The sequence below is a fragment of the Eubalaena glacialis genome, chromosome 7 (genome assembly GCF_028564815.1).
Source record: "Eubalaena glacialis isolate mEubGla1 chromosome 7, mEubGla1.1.hap2.+ XY, whole genome shotgun sequence".
NCBI classification, from domain to species: domain Eukaryota; kingdom Metazoa; phylum Chordata; class Mammalia; order Artiodactyla; family Balaenidae; genus Eubalaena; species Eubalaena glacialis.
In genome coordinates this window covers 44,786,282-44,810,546 of record NC_083722.1, presented here as the reverse complement: position 1 = coordinate 44,810,546, position 24,265 = coordinate 44,786,282, and the positions used below count along the sequence as shown (strand labels likewise).

General features: G+C 38.6%; 1 protein-coding gene across 1 annotated transcript; it reads right to left on the bottom strand.

Moving 5' to 3' along the window:
• Window positions 1-940: 940 nt before the first annotated feature.
• On the bottom strand, window positions 941-23,251 carry BEND6 (BEN domain containing 6). The gene is made up of 5 exons (XM_061195185.1): window positions 23,132-23,251; window positions 17,214-17,391; window positions 3,964-4,184; window positions 2,252-2,444; window positions 941-1,068 (listed from the first exon to the last, which is right to left on the bottom strand). Exons 1-5 carry the CDS (start codon window positions 23,249-23,251, stop codon window positions 941-943), a joined length of 840 nt encoding a protein of 279 aa, XP_061051168.1.
• Window positions 23,252-24,265: the final 1,014 nt, after the last annotated feature.

The window sequence follows — 24,265 nt, the reverse complement described above, 5'->3', positions numbered from 1 at the left end:
CCACATCCCATTTAAAACATGGTCAGAAGAAAAAGACAAGTGACATGGTCTCAGGCGAAGAGCAGGCAAAATGGAAATCAAAGATAGAAGTAAAGAAAATGGAAGGAAAACCTGCTCTCATGTGTTTATCATATACGTCTGTTTATCAATTAAAATATTAATAGTGCAACAATGCATACTTGTCATATATTTTCCATCAAAATAATGGAGAGGAAGGGTGAGGACAGGTGGAATGGCCAGGACTTTGAGTTGCTAAAGCAAACACAAAGTTCCTCATCACAGGCTTGCCTAGGGCAGGGCCTGACCATAAAGTGTATTTCCTTTAGAACTCGCTGAAAGCAAATATTTCTTCCTTTTAGTATTTTAATACAAACATATTGGTAAAAATCCTTATCAAACAAATACAAACTATAACAACTGACTTACTTAAAGATGTAAAGACATTGAGAAGCAGGATGGGGATGGTAGAGTGCACTAATGTACCTCAGAGATCTCCTAAAGGTCTATATCTCCCTTATTCTAGAGAAGCACTTCCTAAATTGCTACGTGTCCCTCCTTTGGCTGCTTTCTACCCCCACCCACAAGTTAACATGTGTTGTGTGAAGAAAAAGAAAAGTTCCTTAGTGAAACACATTTGGAAAACACTATACACTATATGCCCTTCTTAGAGATTTCTGGTGCACTTGGGCATATTTAAAGGGCATCAAAATATTTGAGAGGCTCTGGGAAAGGAGAATCCGTGTAACTGACTCAGCATTTCCCAAGTTTAAATCCCCATCCCCGTCCCTACCTTCACCCCCAGGAATACTCATTAGCATCTCACAGGCCTCTAGTCTCCTCTAGTAGAGTGTTTGGGAAATGCTGTTCCATAGATACAAGTATTGTGTCTTCTTGCTACATTGAAAGGATTGTGAAGATTTACAAGACTTACCGAAAGGATCTACTTAATATCCTGAGAGTTCAGATTTTTGCTCAAATTTGGCTTCTTGGTACAATTGTTTAGCTTTTGCCCTATCATTCTCCTAATTGAAACATCATCTGTGTTGGGAAATAATTGTTTTGTGATTCCTGTAAAAACAACAACAAAACACAGAAAAACACTTTGTCAGAAGGACGTAGACTCACAGATGCAGAGAACAAACCAGTGGCTGCCAGTGGGGAGAGGGATGGGGGAGGGGCGATATTGGGTACGGGGGTAAGAGGTACAAACTACTATGTATAAAATAAGTTATAAGGATATATTGTACAACTGGGAATATAGCCAATATTTTATAAGTATAAATGGAACATAAACATTAAAAATTGTGAAACTATATTGTACACCTGTAACTTATATAATACTATACATCAACTATACTTGAATAAAAGTAAATTAATTAATTTTAAGAAACCACTTTATCAGGCCTTTGCATCTTAAGGTATGAACTGAAATAAAACACCAAGCAATTCACATTATAATTTTATCTCTATTTTGAAAAAGCAGCCCAACACCCATGAGATATTTAAATAGATGAATCTGTAGGCAGATTTTTCAAAGCAAAGCAAGAGATAACAAAAGTCTGTATCATAAACTGAGAGCATACATATACGTCTTCCTATGGTACCATTCAGCTTTAACCTTGCTGCTTGCTCTGAACGCTAAGTGCCCTTGATCCAAAATGCTGGGAATTTATTTTTACCCATTCCCAACATCAGTTGAAACAAGCAGATTCTGACTGACTCTTTTCCAAGTAAGAAATGATGCACTATTAAAATATAGAGAGCTGCGATTCAGTGAGTCCTTAAATTTGTTGGATATATGCAAAAAAATTACTTGATAATCTAAATTATTATATTTAAGGAGATTAATTAACTTAAAAACCATAAGTAGGATGGTTAAATTAACCTCTTTTTTTCTGAATAAAAGATAAGGGATATTTCTAACCAAGATAAGAAAAAGAAAATAAGACATAAACTGTTACTAAAATTTTGTTGGAAAGGATTTTGAAAATTTACTTTTCTAAAGCTATGAATTTTATGAATCCAAACTTTTCAGTGGTATAAAATTCATTTTTATTTTAATAACCATTTTTAATGTAAAGTTTTTCTACAAAATTCCCCATATATCATAAGAGGTTTAGGCTATCCTCAGATTTTTCTCTCATAGAAAAGTAAACTTGAAGAAAAAAAAAGATAATGAAAGAACAACTTAAAGTTGAATGGTAAAATAATTTCAGATTCATGTGACAATATAATACAAACACATTATCACCTATGATTTCTTGAACTTCATTCTGATTCATAGCTGGTTTCACTGCCTTGTCCCTTGAAGTAGAGGATTTTGCCCCTGTCAGGCTGTGTGTGGCCATGTATTCATTTGTGTAAAGCACTTGCATTAAATCATTAATAAACTTCTGAGGCTTGCTCTTGTTGCAACGGGCAATCTGCCATTTTTCAATCTTGAACTAAAAAATTAAAAATAATAATTGAAATAACCGAAAAAGGAAAGGAAAGGAATATCGGAAGAAATGTATTACTCATTGAATTAATACAGACCAGAAAACAAAACCAAGTCTTTAAGGTGATATATGATACTTTTAATATATATTGTACATTTCAGGGGTTAGAGCTAGATGTTAACTTTGAGATAATTCCCAACATTTATGAGGTATTTGTTCTAGAGTGTATACAAATTCTTGTCATGTAATCTGGATTTGGTGCTTTAAGGATTAATCCATCCTTAACAGTTCTTACTAAGCGTGGTAGCATAATAATGGCCCACTGACAATATCCACATCGTTATCCCTATAACCTTTGAATATGTTACCTTATATGGGAAAATCAACTTTGTACGTGTCATTAAAGTACCTTGAGATGGGGAGAGTATGCTGAGTTATCCAGGTGGGTCCAGTCCAATCACATGAGCCTTTTTTTTTTTTTCACACTTAAAATTTGTGTACTTTATTGCAGGTACAAATATGTATACTTACATACATATAACTTTATGTTTATATATATATACACACACAGTATCTGGTACATAGTAAGCACACCATAAATGTTAATAATGAAAATGGCTAACATTTATTGAGCGCTCACATGAGCCCTTAACTGCAGAAGAGGGAGGCAGAAAGAAGACACAGAGGAAGGAGGAGAATAGAAGAGTGAGAGGGCTTTGCCTGCCCTGACTGGCTTTGAAGATGATGGAAGTGGACCATGAACCAGGGAAGGGGGCTGCCTCTAGAAGCGGGAATGGCCTTCAGTTTATAGTCGACAAGAAAACAGAAAACAGGGAACTCGGCTCTAGAACCATAAGAAACTGAGTTCTACAACAACCCCCATGGACAGGAAACAGATTCTTCTCCAGAGCCTCCAAAAAGGAGAGTACCTGCCAACACCTTGATTTTAACGCATTTCTGACCTACAGAACTCTGAGGTGGTAAGTTTGTATTATTATAAATCACTAAGTTTGTGGGAATCTGTTACACAGCAAAGGAAACTGGTACACTAAGATTCAAATGTTCTGAATGTTGGATAGTGAGCATTTAATTATTGCTCTTGAAGGCATAATTTCCCAGGCTGATTCTAACAAAACTTGTATTTTTAGCTTCTATTTCTTGATTAAGAGAAGTCGGGAAAGTAGAAGAATTGTGTTCTGCCAGCATGTACAGCCTAAAATTCACCTTGTCTCAATGATACAGTTTTAAAACCTTTAATGCATAGTTGTCCTTCTGTCACTGGTTTAAGAATTTCCTAGTTTAATAACTTCATCATTGTCCACCATTTGACTTCAATTTTCTGAACTGGATATTCATTTCACAAATATTAGATTTATTGTAAAAAACTGTTTCATGTAGTCAGAATATTATGATTGACCTAAAGTTACATAAAGTGATCTGATAAGACAGTGATTATGTTGTACAGTAATTTTAATTTTGTATGTAACCGTATCCCAGAGAAAGATGGGATGGTCTTCCAGCTGACCTGTTTCTCATCCGTGTGATGCTCTTCCTCAGCTTTCAAGGAAACTGGTGAACTGGAATTAGAATTAGAATTACTACACGTGGAGGCAAATGAATCTGGTGAGGAGTTATTTGTTGCTCTCCAGAGGGTGGACGCAGACGTGGACAGGGTTCCTCCACCCTTGAGCAGGGCCTCCGCCATACCAACCAATTCTTCAAACTGGGTGACGGCCTGTGGTAAAACTAAAATGGCAAGAAAAAGTAGCACTTTACGAATACTTGTCATAGCAGCATAGATACATATTTTCTATGATGTGTATATGCATAGAAGTATGTAGAACAAACTGTTAACACTTGCTATCTTTGGAAAATAAACATGGTAAGAAGAGTGGTTGGAACATATTTACTTTTTATTATTAAATAATTTAATAATTCTTAATAATAATCAATTTTAAAAATTTGGTTATTGTAGTCAAATGTATATGCATTACTTTGTAGCTAACATAATGTTTTTAAGACTTGATTCTTTTTCTAATTGCTAATGATATTATTTGAAGGTGTTTAAGGAGACATTACTGATTCTATCACCTTCCATCAGGCCAGTTTAAGTGACATGATAAAATAAACCGTTTCTCAGATTGAAATAAATTTTCTATGGCCTTAGTGCGTGATTTGCCAGGGAGTCAAAGGCCATCAAATTAGTAAAAATTCACGGCCACAGTTCAAATCTATGTGTTCACATATTAAAGATGGATTTTGGTGATCAACTGAATGTTCTCTTTGTTCCTTTTTTTAAATGGAAACTTACACATTCAAAGCTTTCATGCCTCCATGTTAAATGGTCTTCTCTGTTGTTATATCTAGTTTGTTTCCTAAGGACAAATAACATTTTGTTGGAGTTGGAAGACACCTTGAACCCTGTCTAATTCAACTTCTCACTCTATGGTTGGGGGTAATGACTGCTGGAGAGGCGAAAAGACTCTGAAACTTTTTTGTACTTTTCTAAGCATATTATTGAGCTATATAATCTTTGGAATAATAGCTGATTGGAGACCTGAAAATCAGACATATTGATGACATGTCCAAATCAATACATTTAGTACTATGTTAATAGAAAAATTTTTTAATCTGCTAAAGAAGAAAATCTTATTTTATATTTTTTTAATTAATATTTGCTAAGCACCTCTCATGTGCCAGACAGTTGTTCAATCAGCATTATTTATTGAGCACTTAATAATATTAGACATTTATCTAGCTTCTACTCTGTGCCAGGCACTATTCTGGGAACTTTACTGATGTTCATTTGTTTACTCCTCATTGCAACTCTCTGAGATAGGTATTATCATTACCCGCAATTTACAGATGAGGACAGTTAGGCAACGAGAGGTTAAATAACCCATCAGGGTCAACTCAGTGAAAAGAAGAGCCAACATTCAAATTTGGACTCTGCCAATTCCATGCTATAAACTTCTATGTCATGCCAACTCTCAACATTTGCCCACCACTCTGTTAGGTGCCAGGGATGAGACTGGGAGCAAAACCAGATGTGATCCTAGACTCTTGGAACTGGGAGGGGGTGGGGAGTATTGTTTACCTAACCATGCTGTGTGTAAGAATTTGGCCCGCTCAAAGAAGGTCTGGCCACCTGTCCTAACCGCCACCCACCACCCCCCAGTTCCTGGGAAGTAACCTCTCAACCCTTGAATTTCCCGAGCGATAGCAGGAGTGTCTTTGTTATTCATGGTGAGCCCCTTAGAACACACCTGATTTATGTTTATGCTAAGAAGTTTCTCAGGGTGGGGACAGTCACACCCAATAGTCTTAGGGTAGAAGCTGGCCATAGCCAGAAAGCCAGAAAGACCATGTGGGCAATCAATCAGTGAATCAATCATGCTCACGTAATGAACCCTCAGTAAAAACTTTGGACACCCAAGCTCAGAGAGCTTCCTGGGTGGACAATTCTCTGTGCATTTTGTTGTAACATATAAAGACTAGTAGGTAATGTATCCTGAGGACAGAAGTTCCTCACTTGGAAACTAACCAGACTCTGCCCTATGTGTCTCTTCCAACTTTGCCTGGTTCTAATTTGTATTCTTTCCCTGTAATAAATGTAACCATGAATATAATAGGTTTTGGTGAATTAAGTTTCTCTGGCAAATTACTGGACCTGAGGGTGGTTTTGGAAAACCTCTAAACTTGCAGTCAGTATCAGAATTCTTAGAAGACTTGGCAGTCTAGAGGACTGTGCCCTTAACCTTGCGGTTTGGCTAACTTAAGGTCACAAAGGAGAGGCAAACAGCCTAGAGAGGGAAGGGCCACAGAGGGCTTCTCTTAGGAGGTCAAGATTGATCTGAAACCTGAAGGCTGAGCAGGAATTAAATAGCCGGAGGGAATGAGGAGGTCATCAGAAGCATAGGAAACACAAGTTCTGTATTTGAGGAACTGAAAGAAGGCCAAAGCTGGAATGTAAAGAGAAAAAGGGAATTCTGCATTAAAGTGGGGTTTAGAGAATAGTCACTGTTTTTTCTAATAATGAAAGTTATACATGTTCATTGGAATATATCCTTCTTGCCATTTCTATCTTTGTATCCCATCTTTGTATATCTCTATCTATATTCATGTATTTTCTTTTACATAATTAGGACAATGCTATATGCATAGCATTGTATCATGGTTCTTTTTTCCAATCAAGACAATAAATTGAATATTTTACCTATTTTATTAAATCTTGGAAAATATGATCTTTTGAGGTCTAATTTGCTTAGAATCAAAGTCAAGATCTTATGTGAAGTCTGAGCAGAATTTAAGTAGGTAGAGGGGGATGAGTTTGACAAAAGGATATACCCAATTAGCTCACACTAATATGTTCGAGATATAGAACATTTCTGCTCACCCAGAAATTTGCCTCATGTTCCTTCCAGATCAGTCCCTGGACTCACCTCAGGGGCAACCATTAATGTGACTTCTTTAGTCAGAGACACGTTTTACCTATTCTAGAATTCCATATAAATGGATACAAACAGTATATTCTCCTTTTTTTGGTCTGACTTTTTTGTTGTTGTTGTTCTGCATAATGTTTTGAGATTCATTCATGTTGTTGTGTCAGTTAGTCATTCTTTTTTTCAGGAGGATGAATATTATTTTTATTTTTTATTGAAGTATAGTTGATTTACAATGTTTCAGGTGTATAGCAAATTGATTCAGGTATATATGTATATATATTCTTTTTTGTTGCTGAGTGATATTTCATTACATGGATACTCCACAATTAAAGTATCCATTCACCTGTTGATGGGTTATTTTCCACTTGAACACACGACTTTAAGGATTCCCTAATGTCTCAAGGTATTGATGTCCTCTAATTTATTCAAATGCTCCTTTTTTTCTTTTTGGAATTTAGGTTGCTTCCAATTTTTCTTGATTACAGACAAAACTCTTATGAACCACCTACCACACACATCTTTATATGCACCTCTGATCGTGTCATTGCTATAAATTCCTGAAAGCATAACAATAGGCTCTGAGGTATAAATGTTTCCAAGACTCAGTTAATATCACTGAATGGCTCTCCAAAAAGAGTCTTCCAACTTAAATGCCCACTGGCAAGGTAAGAAGTCAGCCACATCACTGCACCATCAACAAGAGGTGTTCATTATTAACAACAATATTCACTATTTTGATAGGTTAAAATTTTAGTACAATTATTTAAATTGTAATTATTGCAATTATTTGATTATTGTGAAGTTGAATACATATTTGTTTATTGATTATTTGAACTTATTCTATGAGATACCTATTAGACCAAAGAATGGTAGTACTTTTTCTATTTTATGATAGCTTAGATGGTTTTTGTAAAGTGCTTATAGGAATGCCTAGTGCGTTATAAACACAATGTATTAGCTATTATTATTAATTCCCTTATATCTTAAGCACTTTAACCTTTAATTTGTCATAAGTTGCAATTATTTTTCTTAGAGTATTTTAATTTTAATATGTTTTAAATGTACACACGTACAAAATAGATAACTAATAAGAACCTGCTGTATAAAATAAATAAATAAAATAAAATTTTTTAAAAAGCACACATATTTTTAGTTGCCATTTAATTAAAAGTAGCAGTCTTATGGAAGCAACCTAAGTGTCCATCGACAGATGAATGGATAAAGAAGATGTGGCACATATATACAATGGAATATTACTCAGCCATAAAAAGAAACAAAATTGAGTTATTTGTAGTGAGGTGGATGGACCTAAAATCTGTCATACAGAGTGAAGTAAGTCAGAAAGAGAAAAACAAATACCATATGCTAACACATATACATGGAATCTAAAAAAAAAAAGGTCATGAAGAACCTAGGGGCAGGATGGGAATAAAGGCACAGACCTACTAGAGAATAGACTTGAGGACATGGGGAGGGGGAAGGGTAAGCTGGGACAAAGTGAGAGAGTGGCATGAACATATATACACTACCAAATGTAAAACCGATAACAAGTGGGAAGCAGCCGCATAGCACAGGGAGATCAGCTCGGTGCTTTGTGTCTACCTAGAGGGGTGGGATAGGGAAGGTGGGAGGGAGGGAGATGCAAGAGGGAAGAGATATGGGGATATATGTATATGTATAGCTGATTCACTTTGTTATAAAGTGTAAACTAACACACCATTGTAAAGCAATTGTACTCCAATAAAGATGTTAAAAAAAAAGAAAGTAGCAGTCTTTTCCTTAGTTCATTTCCTTAGTTCATTCATTTACTTTATGCTTAGAAAGTCATTCAGATCAGTTAAATATTCACTCATGTATTTCATACAGTTTAAACATCTTTTCACAGGTAAGTTTTTTTTCTCCCTGGATATAATTTTTTCTAACTTTTAATGGAAAAATTTAAACACACACACAAAATAGTAAACTCCCATGTACCCCATGCCCTAGTTTCCAACTCATGGCCAATCTTGTTCCACCTGTATCCCCACCCACTTTCTCCCCACCTCCAAAATTACTTCAAGCAAAGCACAGGCATCATTTCATTTTATCTGTAAATATTTCCGTATATATCTCCAAAGGTAAGAAATTTAAATATATATATATAATATATATGGTTACATATATATATATATAACCATAACACCATTGTCACAGCCAGAAATACTTAGCAATAGTTCTTGAATATCATTTTTAAAAAAAACCAAACTAGCAAGTGTTCACATTTCTCTGATTGTCTTGTTTTTGTTCTTGTTTTTAGCTTGTTTGAATCAGAATCCAAATAAACTCCATACATTACAATTAGTTGCTGTCTCTTTTACAAACTATAGGTTTTCTTTTCATCTCCTAGTTTTTTCCTTGCAATTTATTAGTTGAAGAAACTGGGTCCTTTGTCCTGCAGGGTTTCCCACAGTCTGGATTTTGCTGATTGCACCCCTAAGGGGGTGTTTAACATATTCTTCCCTGTAGTTAGATCTAAAGGCTTGATCAATGTTTTAACTTCCAGCAGGTGGCATTGAATGCATGGTTACCTTTTGTTGCGATATTAGCGGTCACTGATGATCACTGCCTAGATTCATCAGGGGTTGCAAAATGATGATATCCTAATTCTTCATTTAGCTAGAATTCTTCTACCAAGGGAAACTTTCTCTCATCAACTCTTTGGCTACCCTGAGGTTCATTTCATATAATAATGGCAGGATAAATGCTTGATTTTTCAGTCTGTATATGCCAGTTTTCAAAATAATGAGTTGGTTCTTTCAGATGACCGTTAAGTTTTTTCTCTTTTGAATGAAGTCATGCATGTAAATATACATGATAACCAGTTGCCATGATCATTATTATTGATGCTCCAATAATAATGATCTTTAGCCAGTGGGAACCTCTTCCAGTTGACACGTCCACATGGTCTTTGCTGACCTCCTTGCTTTCTGGTAGGACAAGATTTTCATCTATATTTCCTGTTTGAGGCTCCTGACAAATCTTGTCCATTTCCTGTGCAAGTTCTGGAATCAGCCGTTTCTCCAGGGAACCCCAGCTCCCTTTAGTGGGAAACGGTATTTCAAGGCCACACCCAAGTGCTGGGAGTGCTCTTTGCTATTGGGTTCTTGTTTCTAGGCCTCTTCGGTGAACAGTATTATAATATACATATTATTAATTTTTAAAGATAAAAATTCATCCTGTATCGAAACCAGTACTCATTCAAATTCAGAACATGGAGTTTTAATTTAAACTGTACAGTTATGTTTTTAGTATACCACATGGTGTGAAATGAGAACCTAACTTAAACCTGCCCCTCCCCGCCACATTGGAATATCAGTTTTCCCAGCACCATTTGTTGAATAATTCATCCTTGTCCTAAATGGCTTGCAGGACTCGCTATGTAAATTGTCAGGCCCATTGCAAATGGAGAATGCAGGACTCCTTGTTCAAAGCTTCTTCAGAATTTTAATATGGTGACAGTATTTTTAACCAGTATGTGGGGCCTTCCTAGGAGCAGGGCCCGGTGTGACTGCACTGGTCATCCTACAGTGATAAGCAGATACTATATGGCACTCACCTTACCAGGTTCTGCTCTGAATACTTTACATGTCACCCAGGGAAGTACTTTTATCATTTCCATTCATCTCACACTCAGTTACACAGCTAGTAGGTGGCAGAGCCAGGATTTGAACCCAAGTGGCTTGGCCCCTCTAAACCCATGCTCTTGACCTCTGTGCCACAGTGGCTCTGGGACATTTCTTCCCTGTACGGGAGGTATTATCCAGGGATGTGTGTTCTGTTCCATCGACCTGCTGGCTCTTATCCTAGTGAGTTGCTTTTAATTACCAGAACTTTATATGATTTCATGTTGACAGTTATGCGCTCAGATTCTTTTTCAGAATGTTCTTAATTGATTTTGCCTATTTATTCTTTCAGGTTAACTTTAATATAATTATTGTCAAATTACCACAAAAATAGAAACCAAAACAAAACAATTATGGGCATTTGATTGGGATTCTAGTCAAACTGTGAGTTATTTTGAGATGAATTGGCATCTTCTCATCTATGAATTTGACATCTCTCTATTTAGGTTTGTGTATTTCTCCATTGACTTTTTAATTTTTCATCGTAGATCCTACACATTTCTTGTTAGGGTAACTAGTAGATATTTTATAGTTGTTTGTAATTAATGTGTAGATTCTTTTTTATTATTTTTTTTAGGAATAAAACCAGTAATTTCTGATCTATAAGGAAATTACTGATTTTTTTAAAAAATGGTAGCTGTTAGATTTGGGGCACCTATTATGTACCAGGCGTTTATTATTTTTTAAATACAATAAGGCTTATAATGAAAAATAGCAGTCCTCTGCCCTACCGCTCACCACCCTGGATTACCTACTACTCCTAGAGGGAGAACTTCTGATCCACTTACCTGTTTCTCTGGTAGTTACCTTCATAGTCTTAAATAATAATAAGCATATACAACTATTCTTTTATTCTTTCAGATTCATATAATTATTTATTGACTTTCAACTACGTAACATGACAAGGCAGCCCTCTTTCAACGCCTCCCCCAGCCACACAGAAACACACACATGTGGTACCCACACGTGCAAACACATACACACTCTTCTTCTCTCCATCATCCCAGGATAGTGGTAACACAACTGCTAGTTCAATAAATACTGTGCTTACATTATTATAGTGATGTAATTCTCAATTCCTTTCCTTTAAAACATGACTCTTTTCCTAGAGTTAAAATGACCTCATTTTTAAAAGCTTGCTTATTATTATTATTTAACTGTTTCTCTGACTTAAACATCTCAAAACTCCCTACCAGAGGTGTAAAATCTCCTCGCATTATGTTTGGTAGATGACATCATGTCATCTATCAATTTCACGTTTTTCTCAGTGATCTGTCTCCTGCAACCCCCGTACCTGTCCACCTCTAGACCAGCTGCTTCCAGGCTACTGTGGACCTGTCACCCTGGAGTGTCCCCTCACTATTATTCTGTGGCTATGTCCTGTCCCTCTCCTGTACTAGACCACCTGTTTTCTGATTGACTTTCTAGATTCACTTTCTCATTTTGAAGGAGCACACCCTCCCTTAGCTTTTGAAAAAGAAAGCACAGGAAGTACCTTGAGCCTTCATAAGTATGAAAATATTATTACTCTGCCCTCACACTTGGTTGATGGTTTCACTGGGTATAGAAGTCTAGGTTTAAATCATTTCCCTTTAGAATTTTAAAGGCATTGCTCAATTATCTTAGAGCTTCCAGTGTTGCTGGTGAAAAGTCCAATGTCATCTGACTCCCACTCCTTAGCGGGTAACATGCTTGTTCTCTCTGAAAGCTTCTAGATTTTCCCTTCCTGGTGTTCTGAAATTTCACACTGTTACGGCTTAGATAAGCCTTTTTGCCTTTGGTGGTATCTTTTTGATGTGCACACAATAAACTTTTACTAATTACTACTTCAGTGATTCACTGGTTTTACTTTGACTATTTCTGAAACTTTGACAGCTTTCTACTATATTTAAATGAACCTGGGCAAAACTTAATTGATTTTTCCTTCTTTACTGAAATCTCATTAGTTAATAGAGTGGAGTTTTCGGCTGAGGCACTGTTTTCCCTGGGTATACATTCATTCTTTACAAATAGTGATAATTTAATACCCTTTTGTACAATAGACATACCACTTTTTTCCTTTTATATCTTATTGTGCTCGTCACTTGTGGTCCACAAGATATGTTTCAAATGTTTAACACATGCACGTAGAGCACACACACGTCTGTCATTCTGAATGTCTAGAATGGCATATATATTCTGCTATTTTTCCTAGTTAGCAGGCTTTATAGACAGATAAACAGCTCTGATTCTTAGTTCAAAGAGGAATATTGCTGAGCAAAAGTTAACTAACCACTCTGCACTCTTCTCTCAGACCCCTTTCTTATTTGGATTATACATTAAATTTCAACTTTCTGACATCTTCCTAGATCCCAACTGTAGCTTCACAAGGAGGCCTACTATGACCATGTTATTTTAAACTGTAAAACACCCCCTCTCCCTCAAATCCCCATCCTCCTTTACCTCTCCTATTTTTTCCATAGCATTTATCACTAGCTAACATATTGTATAATTTACTTAATTTTACTTAATTGTTATTTTTCATGATTTTGACTGCTTGCCTCACTGGAATGTGAGCTCTGTGAGAGCGGCAATCTTTGTTTTGTTCACTGGGTTTTCCTAGGTACTTAGAGCAGTGCCTGACATATAGAGGACCTTGTAAATATTGACTGAAAGAAGAAATACATGCATGAATACTGCAGTGGCAGTTGGCAGTTCCTGACTCTTCCTGTTGCTTGAAGTCTAACCAATAGCCAACTTTACATTGGTTTCTAAGGGTACATTCTAGTGTGTGTGCATGCAGGGGGGGCAGACAATATTAAAGACAGAATAGAGTATGTAGACTTTTAAGTGCCAAAGAGGAAACGAAACGGGAAGGGATAAAAAAACGTTGCAGGGGGAGAGAAGTTGAAAGTTTAGATGGAGGGAGGAGGTCAGGGCAAAGATGGATTTAGAGTGAAGATTTGAAGTATGTAGGGTGCAAACTCTGTGGATATCTGGGGAAAGAACATCCCAGGCCAAGGGAACAGCCAGTACAGAGATGCTGACGTCAGGTCACATCTGATGTCTTTGGAGGGAAAGCAAGTGGTCCAGTGTGGCTGGATCACAGAGAAGGATGGGGAGAGAGTAGAAAACAAGGCCAGAAAGGTATGCGATGGGGAGGTGGCCGGATCATGTAAGGACTCAAAGATCATAAAACCGACTTCAGTTTTACCCCATGTGAGGTAGACGGGCACTGGAAGGGCCTGCAGAGAGGAGTGACGTGAGCTGGCCGACATTTAACAGGATGTTCTTGCTGCTGTGTTGAGAGTGGACTGCACAGGAGCATGAGCGGAAGTGGCAACACCAGTGAGGAAACCACTATGATAACCTGGGTGAGAGATGCTGGTGGTTTGGACCAGAGTGGCTGTAGTGGGGGTGGTACAAAGAACTGTATTCCAGAGATATTTTGAAAGTGAAGCCAAGTAGGATTTGCCAATGGACTGAGTGTAGGGTGTAAAAGAAATACAGAAATACAAGACAGCATCATGGTTTTTGAGTTGAGAAACTGGAACAATGAAGTTAGCATTAACCGAGGCGAGGAAGAAAGGAGCAGGTGGCAGGGGAAGGGTGGGAATGTGGTCGGAGGGGAGGGTGTTTGTCTGAGATGCCTGCCAGTCTTGTCAATACACAGTTAGCCCATGAGTCTGGAACTAAAGGGAGAAGTCCAGGCTGGAGATAAGTCATAGTTATTGATGGATTTAACACCGTAGAATTGGATATGATCCCCTATGGAGTGAAAGCAGATAGAAAAGAAAGAAGTCCAAGGACTGAGCCTGGGGCATCATCACATATTTAGAGGGTAAGATGATGAATGAGGCAGCCATATAAACTGAGACGGAAAGCTCTGCAGTGGAGGAGGAATGTGGTGCCCTAGAAGCCAAGGAAGGAGAGGTAGCCAAGGTGTCAGATGTAACAGGGCACTTAATGTGACCCTTGAGAAATGACCTTCGGGGTTAGCAATATGAAATGTTATGGGCTGAATTGTGTCCCCCCCAAAAAGAGATGTTGAAGTCTAACCCCCAGGACCTTAGAATGTGACCTTATTTGGAAATAGGGTCTTTACAGATGTAATCAAGTTAAAATGAGGTCATTAGAGTGGGCCTTAATCCAAAATGACTGACGTCCTTATAAAAAGAGGGAAGTCTGGACACAGAGACAGACAAGCACACAGTGAGGTCATCACATGAAGTCTGGTCTTAATGCTGCCTCAGGCCAAGGATCAACCAGAAGCTAGGAGAGAGGCCTTCCCCAGCGCCATCAGAGGAAGCGTGGCCCTGCTGACACCTTGATTTTGGAATTCTGCTGTTTAAGCCACCCAGTTTGTGATACTTTATCACTGCAGCCCTAGGAAACTAATAAGCGGAAGTCATTGGCGATCATGAGAAGAGACGTTACAATGGAATGACAAGGACCTAATTGAAGTGGGATCCAAAGGGAATAAAAGGGGGAACATTGAAAACAGTGTATAGAGTCAACATGTAAGGAGTTTTCCTACAAAGGGAAGGAGAGAAACAGGGTGGAAGGCAGAGAAGCAAATGGCCTGAGAAAGGTGGGTTTTTTTGGTTTGTTTTTTTTAATGGGAGAAATAATTGTATGTCTGATGCTAATGGGATGATTCATTAGAGAGAGCAGGGAGGCTCTCTGGAGCTCTGTCCTTGATTAGCAGAAAGAGGATGCACAGATGGACATACTGCCTTTGGCTGGACAAGAGGACAGGTCACTCATGGGTGACAGGAGAGGAAGTGGAGGTTAATACAAGCACAGGTGCAGGGAGCTGACAGTCTTTTCACATCCTCCAAGTTCTCCGTGAAGCAAAGGCATCAGCTGAGAGCGAGGATATGGAAGGTGTGGGAAGCTGGCAGAGAGAGGAGAAAATGAAACAGCAACTCCAGAGTGAGGGACAGAGAGAAACTGTTCATAGTGATGATTCTTTTCATATACTATTTTTTAAATTTTATTTTTTGCCCGTGCCGCGCGGCATGTGGGATCTTAGTTCCCCGACCAGGGATGGAACGCGCATCCCCTTAACTGGAAGCATGGAGTCTTAACCACTGGACTGTCAGAGAAGTCCCCTTCATATACTATTGAAACTGATTTGCTCCTCTTGCATTTAGAATTTTCTCATCTAAATTTATGAAAAAAATTGGTCTAATTTTCTTTTGGGGGGGTCCACGTGTCAAGTTCTGGTGTTAATAAAAACAGAGACAGAAACAATAACGATGATTACTGAGCACCTATCATGTATCAGGCCCTGGTAAAGCATTTCTTCCAATTATCTAATTTAATCGTCTTGGCAAGAAGGACATGAGAGATTGGCTCCATTGTGTAGATGAGGAAAGTGAAGCTGGGGCTGAGGGCAGGACAGTGACAGGGCCAAGGCTTACAGCTAGTAAGCAGGGTTGGGATTCAAACCAAAGTCGGTGACTTCAAGATCAATACTTGAACCAGCAATGTATGCTAACTTTATCAACTAGCTTTTCATCTTACTCTACGTTCTGGAACAGATGATATAAAAATAAGAACAATCTGTTCTTCGAAAATTGCAAAACCCTCACCAGGAAAAACCATCAGTTATAAAGATGCAATATTTAAAGCGTAAAAAATAAGGAGAGAATGGCTTGTTGGTGGAATAAACATCTTATTTCCATTCATGTGTGCCTGTTTCTACTTAAAACTAGGAAGCCGTCAATTTAATCAATATTTGTAGGAACGCATCTGAGCCATTACTCTGTCAATCTAGCTCACCACAATGTTGTCTCCTACCATTTCTGCCTCCCCAAATATTGTAGAATTGTCTTCTTTATTTCCACAGCCATCCCCCTAGGCAAGGCTGCCATCTTGTTAGTCCAATGACTGTAATACCTTTCAAAAGTGGTTCTCCCCCACTCTCCTTTCTGTGCCCCTTGTACTCATTTTGTACACAGAAGCCAGAGGGATTTATTTTTAAAATACTCTGTGTATTTACTGTTTTATAACAGAATGCTGCCCCACATAGGATATATTGCCAAATATTCAGCTGTACAAAATAGTGCATGATGCCTAACTACAAATGGAAAACATAATTTTTAAAAAATAAACACTTAAACACAATATAGGATTCTGCAAAAAGGCATTATTCCAGGTGGTTTTTAATTTTCTTGGGCCTGTCTTTCCCCTGTATGTCTTCAATGGAATGTGATTATTTTCCAAACCACTCCTCCCAACCCCAAACCTGAAATTTAATATATGGAATCTTTAATTCCAGTGAGTCTATAAGAGATCACAACAGGCCCCATTTTCTAGTGCTTTCCTTAGCAGAGGAGAATGAGATAAGTACATCATGAACACCTTGACATATCTGTTGTCTTACTGATCTTTTCTCTCTAAGCCTATATTAAACATTCAATAAATATTTGTTGGACAGTATTAAATGAACATGACATTTGGTATTTTGTAGGAATAATCTAAAATTTTTTAATCAATAAACTAGAGGCTTCAATAGAGTGCATCCATATTAAATTATGTAATCATAGATTTTCTTAAAATGTGGTTTTTGATTTTTTTTCTCTAAGGTACTGATTTTTTCATTCTTGACAGCTGATTTCAATACTTTCCCTCATCAGGTATTTTTCCTTTCATCTAAAAATGTCAATTTTCTTTAAGTTTACCTTGAAGTGTGACCAAAGACTGCCGAAGGCGGCTGTTTTCTTTCCGGATGTTTGTTAGTTTTTGTTTCAGCCCTCTTATTTTTGTGCACAATTCCTCCTTCGACAATTCTGCTAGAGGCTCTTCATCCTCACTGGAGCTCTCACCGGGCAGAAAGGCATTTCCCGAATATGGGTCTCTCTAAAATACAAGGCAGGCACAACAAAAGCATCAAGGCAGCTCTCATGGTTTATCCTGTGTTCCGGATGCTGCTGGGACTTAATTAGACCTACAGGCTCCTGCTCTTCCAGGAGGGGAGCTGGGCCCTTGCGACTGATCTAGCCTCAGCTTGGTCTTCCACTATCCAGGGGAACTCAGAATAAAAGAGGACATCAAAGTTTCACGCACACGTTTCTTTTAAAACGGTAATCAGGATTCTGACTTTCGGCCTAACTTCAGTGAAAAACACAAAGTAGAAAAATAGTATAACAGAGTAGAATCAACCAGACCACCATTCAGATCTTTGTAACTCATCTACATCCTCCATTTCTCTCCCGACACCTCATCCACAGCCTCTCTGTTGAGACTATGCCATGAGGCTAATTTGGGGGTTTATTCCATCAGAGAAAGGAGAAAGATTTATCCAGAACAAAGCACTGATGTCTACCTTTTAGTTTAAAAAATATTTTTTAAGGACAGCAAGACAATAGTACGAAAACGTATGCATTTGAGTTGTAAAGCCCAGGCTTTGTTGAGGCAGAAAAGAATTTTCTCAAATTACTAAGCTGGCTTTTATATTTATATTAATCCAAATCTGGAAAATTGGAGCACAGAATGAAATTTATAAAGATCCAAATCTAGAAGCCTGGAGTATGATGTTTATAAAAATAAACTTTAGAGTAGAAGAGATAAAGGCACATGTACACCAGAACACGACATTGTGAATCAACTATACTCCAATAAAAATTTTGAAAATAGAGATCAAGAAAGTTCCTGCTGAATAGGAAGGGAAGAGACCTCCTGGGGCCAGGCTGAGGAGCAGGAGGAATTCAGAACAGGAAGGACAGAAAGTCAGATTCCAGTGTCTGCTCTTCCTGCCCCGACCTTTGTGGGGAAGAGAGGTGGATCACAGGGGTCGGGGTAGATGATAGAAACATCTAGATTAATGAGGGGCAGTCCCAGGGCAGCAGGGCCAGCTCCGTGCTTCTCAGCACATCATAAATGCCCTAAAGGGGCCCCATGTCCAGCAACATCAGGGCAACACAGCGCCTTCTGGGCCACGGATCAGAAATGGACAAAATTGGTATCTGGACAAATGGACCAGAGACAGTGTCCAGACTCCCCAGAGCTCATGCAAAGCAGCTGGAGAATCCGGAGGATCCCTGTGTCCTGGTCAGGAACTGGGTAAGTGCTGGGGGAACTGGTGAACAGAGAGGCTACAGGGTGCCAGAACCTTACAGAAGATGGCAGTGGGTCCCAGAACAGCAAACGTCAGCAGATGGTGCCAAAGAACCCCCTGGGAGCTGGCGGGAATGCTGTGCCTCAGCAGTAACAGTACTGGATGCTAAGGAAACAGGCAGAAGACTTAGAGCCTGGGCAGAAGACCAGCTGTCCCTCCCCAGACGCTGGATGATATGTAAGACTCCTCAAAACTTGAAACACTTCCCAGGAAAAAAACAGGAAGTGGAGGAGAGTGAGAAGCTAGTCTCCATTGAGACTTAAACCCTGAAGTGACTGAAATTATACCAATACCTCAAAGGGATTTTAAACACCAGAACACTCTAACTGGGCTTCCCTGGTGGCGCAGTGGTTAAGAATCCTCCTGCCAATGCAGGATACACGGGTTCGAGCCCTGCTCCGGGAAGATCCCACATGCCACGGAGCAACTAAGCCCGTGCACCACAACTACGGAGCCTGCGCTCTAGAGCCCGCGAGCCACAACTGCTGAGGCCCGTGCGCCTAGTGCCTGTGCTCCACAACAAGAGAAGCCACCGCAGTGAGAAGCCCGCACCGCAACGAAGAGTAGCCCCCTCTCCCAACAAACTGAGAAAGCCCGTGCGCAGCAACGAAGACCCAACACAGCCAAAAATAAAATTAAAATTAAAAAAAAAAGAACACTCTGTAATTCACTGTCAATGGATAAGTTCAAGCTTTTTTTTTTCTTTCCCCTTTTCTTATCTAGCAGGGATGGAGAATTGAAAGCCAGATGAGATCAGTTATAGAAAATACAATTATATTTTTGTATGATCAGTAATGTACACATTCAACCTCACTCCTTATTTTACAAGTATACAAATCTATGTATGTATACATATTTCATTATTCCACGTGTATGTGACATATATAATATATATAATGGTAATGAAAATTACTATTGTCCTATGTTGGCAAGTAGCTAAAGTACTCATGCTAGATATATAAATCTTTAATAAAAAAACTGATGGATTTGGTTAAATAGAAATGAAATATTTATTTTAAAAAACTGAAGGATGCCTGTTGAGATCACAGTTCTATGCAGAGTAATTGGGAAAAAATAGAATATATAGTCTAGTTCTTGCAGCAATTTCCCACAAGAGAGAAATGAAATCAGGCATAAACAGATCCATTTATAAGCATCATTGGAAGACAAAGTTAATAGACAATAGATTGGGATAAGATATTTGCAAAATCTAAAACCACATGAAACTAATTTCTACAGTAGATATGGTATATGCGCCAATCAATAAGAATAGAACAGGAACCCACCAGAATAGGCTAAGAAACCCAACAGAAACTATAAAAACTCAATAGAGAAATGGACAGTGGCAGAGACCACTGGCTATCACCAGGTATTTGTTCTCCCATTCTTCTACAATAATAGGTTTTTAGCTCAGCAGGTAGGTGTCAGCTAGATTACATTTCCCAGACTCCCGGACAGCTCAGTGTGGCTATGTGACTAAGCTTCTGCAAATCAAATAGGAGTAGAAACAATGTGTACCACTACTGAGTCATGACCTTAGGAGGAATGGGCTGGACTTCTCCTGCCTGAATTCTATTTTTGTTGGCAGAGAGGAAGGCTTGCAGGTGGGAGCTGGAGCAGTCACCTTGACCCAGACACAGAGGCTGTGTGTTCAGGAAGGTAAATGAACAAGATAAGAGGGATCCTCAACATTTTGGCACTGCCACAGCAACCAGGACTGCTCTTGCTATTATGTGAAAGGGAAATAAACTTCCATCTTTATACGCCACTGATATTTGGGTCTTTGTTACAGCCTTTGCAACATGCATCTTAACTAATGCAGATTTTGGTACCTAGAAGCCGGATACCCAAAATTTGACATATGTTTGAATTACTTAGAGGTCAGGTTATGGTCAAAAAGAGCAAAGGTATAACATGCTGGAAGGTCGTTGACTCTTGTTAGACCTTGGTGATGACACATTTGGTAAAACTGTCACCTGCAATGCCTTGGAAGGTAGACCATGTGCTTATTGAGCCTGGAAAAAGAATGTCTGTGTGTATCAGTGACTTCTTGTCAGTGCCAGCTAGTTTGCAGAAATGGCAGGCTTTCTCCTTCCGTCTGCATTTAGAATGTAGCATGCAATTTAAACTGAGTCCAGTAATGTTAAATCTTCAAGGTTTGAAAAAATAGAATGACGTCTACATCTAAATTGCAAGAGATAAGAAAAAAAGCCTGTGAACTCAAGGCTTTCTCAAGAGCTTCTCTTTAAGTGTTCTCTGCCAGACACTGAAATCCGTCCCAAGGGTAAGCCTCAGCTTCAGTGCATTATCTTCAAGCTTTTTGTTTCATATGGCAATTAAGTCACTGCCAAAAGTTGGAGAGAAAAGAGGCTGAGCAGCCGTAATAAAAGAGGAGAGTTTTCAGGCTTATTTATGACCAAATAAGATCTCTGGCTGTAGTTACTTGCAATGAAACCAAACAGAAAGAAATAGTTTGGAAAGCTATTAAGTTTTTGAGAAACACAAATTGCAAAAGAAACCATACTAATGGCCTGCTAGAGGCCAAAACCTGCACCAGCACCCCCCCAAAACCTGCACCAGCAAATTGAAACAAGATATCATTTTCTCCCATCAATTGCCAAATATATGAAATAAGGACATAAATGCTGTGTTGGCAGGGAAGCACAACATGGAACCCCTTATGCACTGCTGCTGGGCATGTGGACTGATGCGGACATTCTGGAAAGCAATTTCATTGTCATATGAAAGCCATTACTCACACTTCTAAGTGTTTATTCCAGAGACATTCTCACGCTGTTTCTTAAATGGACATGTATGCGGACATTTATTTTGTCATTGTTTGTAGTACCAAGATGCTGGAGGAAATCTAGGTTTTCATCATTGGAGGAAAGGATAAGTAAAATGATGCTATGCTTTGTTAGACACAACGTATCATATATAATAGCAATATAGATGTTAAAAACAGTGCTGATTGAAAAATCAAACAGATTGAGCTATATATTATGATACCAATGTACTACTAAATGAAGTGTGAAATGATGGAGCCATAAGGTTGTACAGTGCAGCGTGATTTGTGAAAAGAAAAAGATTGGAAACAAGCCATATCCATGCTAGGGGACAGTGGGTGATGATGTACAAAAGAGAAAGTTCTTTATATACTAATGGAAAAATTGTCAGAATATATTAAGTAAAAAAGCAAAGTACAAAGCAGCCTATCTAGTAAGTAACTTTTTGTGCAAAAGAGGGGATAAGAATATCTATATTCATATTTGCTTTATTTGAACAAAGAAACACTGGGAGGATAAACAAGAAAGCCATAAATGTGGTTCCATGTGGTAGGGGGCCAGGAGGCAGGAACAGGGTGGGTGGGGACAGCTGTGTGGGAGACTTTTACACACACTCTATGTAGATATACAGATATATAATTTTTAGGCTTTTGATTTTTTTATTACTCAAAAAAGCTTCATTTTAAATTTAGCTTTCTGACTGTGCTTGTGCCTTCAACACTCTCACAAGGATTTTCTGCCCCTCCATAGGAAAGCACATGTGACCGGTCACAGACATGCTTAGCAGACATGGACCCACCATGGGCCCGGCTGACATGTTGTTTTGTTTCAGGAAACCTCGTAAGAACTTTAGGTCTCACAGCAACAACTTCTCAAAGTCGGCCTGGGCACATTCCACATGCAGATTTTGGTGCTTTCCCAACCTTCTGGGTTTAAGAGTAAACAATTCTATTGCCAGGGGTTCGGGACAGCCTCCTTTTGTCAGAGGCCGTGTTGTGGGGCAGCCTAGGATGTGTGGCATGCCAGATGCTGGACTGTTCTCAGTGCCTCCAGACACTATATCCGGAGAGTAAAATATATTCTAAACCATGAGAATGTACAGTATGTATTTTAAAAATTAAACGAAAATACATGCACATAAGCACTCCATGTATTACAAAGACACACAAATAAAAAATAAAGGATAAACAGGTGGATAGTTTGTCCAAAGTGTAGGAGGAGAATGGGAGTGGGGAATTCAGATCAAAAAGGAATAAATGAATAAATACAAATAAGAAAGGGGCCCTGACCAAACCTGTGATGAGGATGGGCTACAAACTGGAGTCAAAAAAAAAAAAAAAAAGCAGTAAATTTTAGAAGAGGTGTTCCAATTTCTCCAGTGGTTTTGGGAGGAAAAAAATATTTTCTGACAGTTTGCTGATCTTTAATTTCCCAGGATATCAAGGAAAGTTTGAACAATGTATAATTGGCCACATTCCAATAGAAGCTGGTAAAATGGCTTGTGAATATGTTTCTAATTCAACCTGTTTAACATTAAAAAGAGAACATGAAATTTTATTCCTTCAGTTGAATAAAGAATTAAAGGGAAGAATCTATTAATACGAGAGGGGGAAATGCACTAATAAATTGTGAAAGGAATTATGGAATTATGGCAGAGCAAGGGAAGAAAGTACCACCACAACAGCAGCACACCAACCTGCCCTTTATCCAGGTCACTGTTCACATTCTCTGAGTCCATCGTCTCCGTCCTTTTCCTCTTTCCTTTTCTAAGAGCTTGGGTATTGGTAATTTCCTCTGTTTGCAAGATCTTCTGCATTTTCTCAGTTAGTTACCAAAGGTTTTCTGAAATTGTAGGAGGAGGGAATGCCCATGAGATGGTGCTACTCTGGACGTAGTCCAAAAGTTAATGTTTTTCCTTAAAATGAAAAACAAACAAAAGGATCTATAATATGTTTACAACTGTATGTTTCATAAAGGGACTAGCCACTCAAGTGAATTATTTTACTCAATACTTCCTGTCATTCTTTCTCCCACTGGCTAATTCAGGACACACTTTCACTTGGTTCAAAATCATGAGGATATCATGTTTCCAGAACGTGGGATACAGGAAGTTGTCATTTATAAAATCAAATAGTATAAATTTTTACCATCTTTTCAAGTTTTTTCTTGTCAATCAGTTATGAGGAGTCTAAAAAACAAAGTAGAAACCTTACAAAATTATGCAAATGATTTGAGGACTGAAGTTATATAACTTTAGGAAAAAGACATTAATAATAGCAGATCTAGGGACTTCCCTGGTGGTCCAGCGGTAAAGAATCTGCCTTCCAATGCAGGGGATGCGGGTTCGATCCCTGGTCAGGGAACTAAGATCCCACATGCCGCGGGGCAACTAAGCCCGCGCACCACAGCTACTGAGCTCACGCACCTCAACTAGAGAGCCTGCATGCCACAAACTACAGAGCCCACACGCTCTGGAGCCTGTGCGGCACAACTACAGAGCCCACGCGCCCTGGAGCCTGTGCACCACAACTAGAGAAGAGAAAACCTGCTCGCCACAACTAGAGAGAAGGCCGCGTGCCTCAACGAAGAGCCTGCGCACCTCAATGGAGATCCCGCAGGCCTCATTGAAGATCCTGCGTGCCGCAACTAAGAGCCGACGCAGCCAAAGATAAATAAAATAAATAAATGAAAATAATAAATAAATCTTTAAAAAAACTAATAGCAGATCTCATCAGGACCAAAAATATTCCAAGGGAGATCAATAAGAATGGCCTAGAAATTTGTTCTGTTTTTTTTCTGAAAACTCTAAAGTTTTGAGATGGAAGATTTT

What these genes read in the sequence shown, in the direction of transcription:
- BEND6 (XM_061195185.1), bottom strand. Translation starts at nt 23,251, where the DNA reads ATGCAGAAGATCTTGCAAACAGAGGAAATTACCAATACCCAAGCTCTT. An exon ending in GTCTTTGGTCACACTTCAAG is followed by an intron (nt 4,185 to 17,213) that starts GTAAACTTAAAG and finishes TTGCCATTTTAG; the next exon opens with TTTTACCACAGGCCGTCACC. An exon ending in TGAAGTTCAAGAAATCATAG is followed by an intron (nt 1,069 to 2,251) that starts GTGATAATGTGT and finishes TTGTTTTTACAG; the next exon opens with GAATCACAAAACAATTATTT.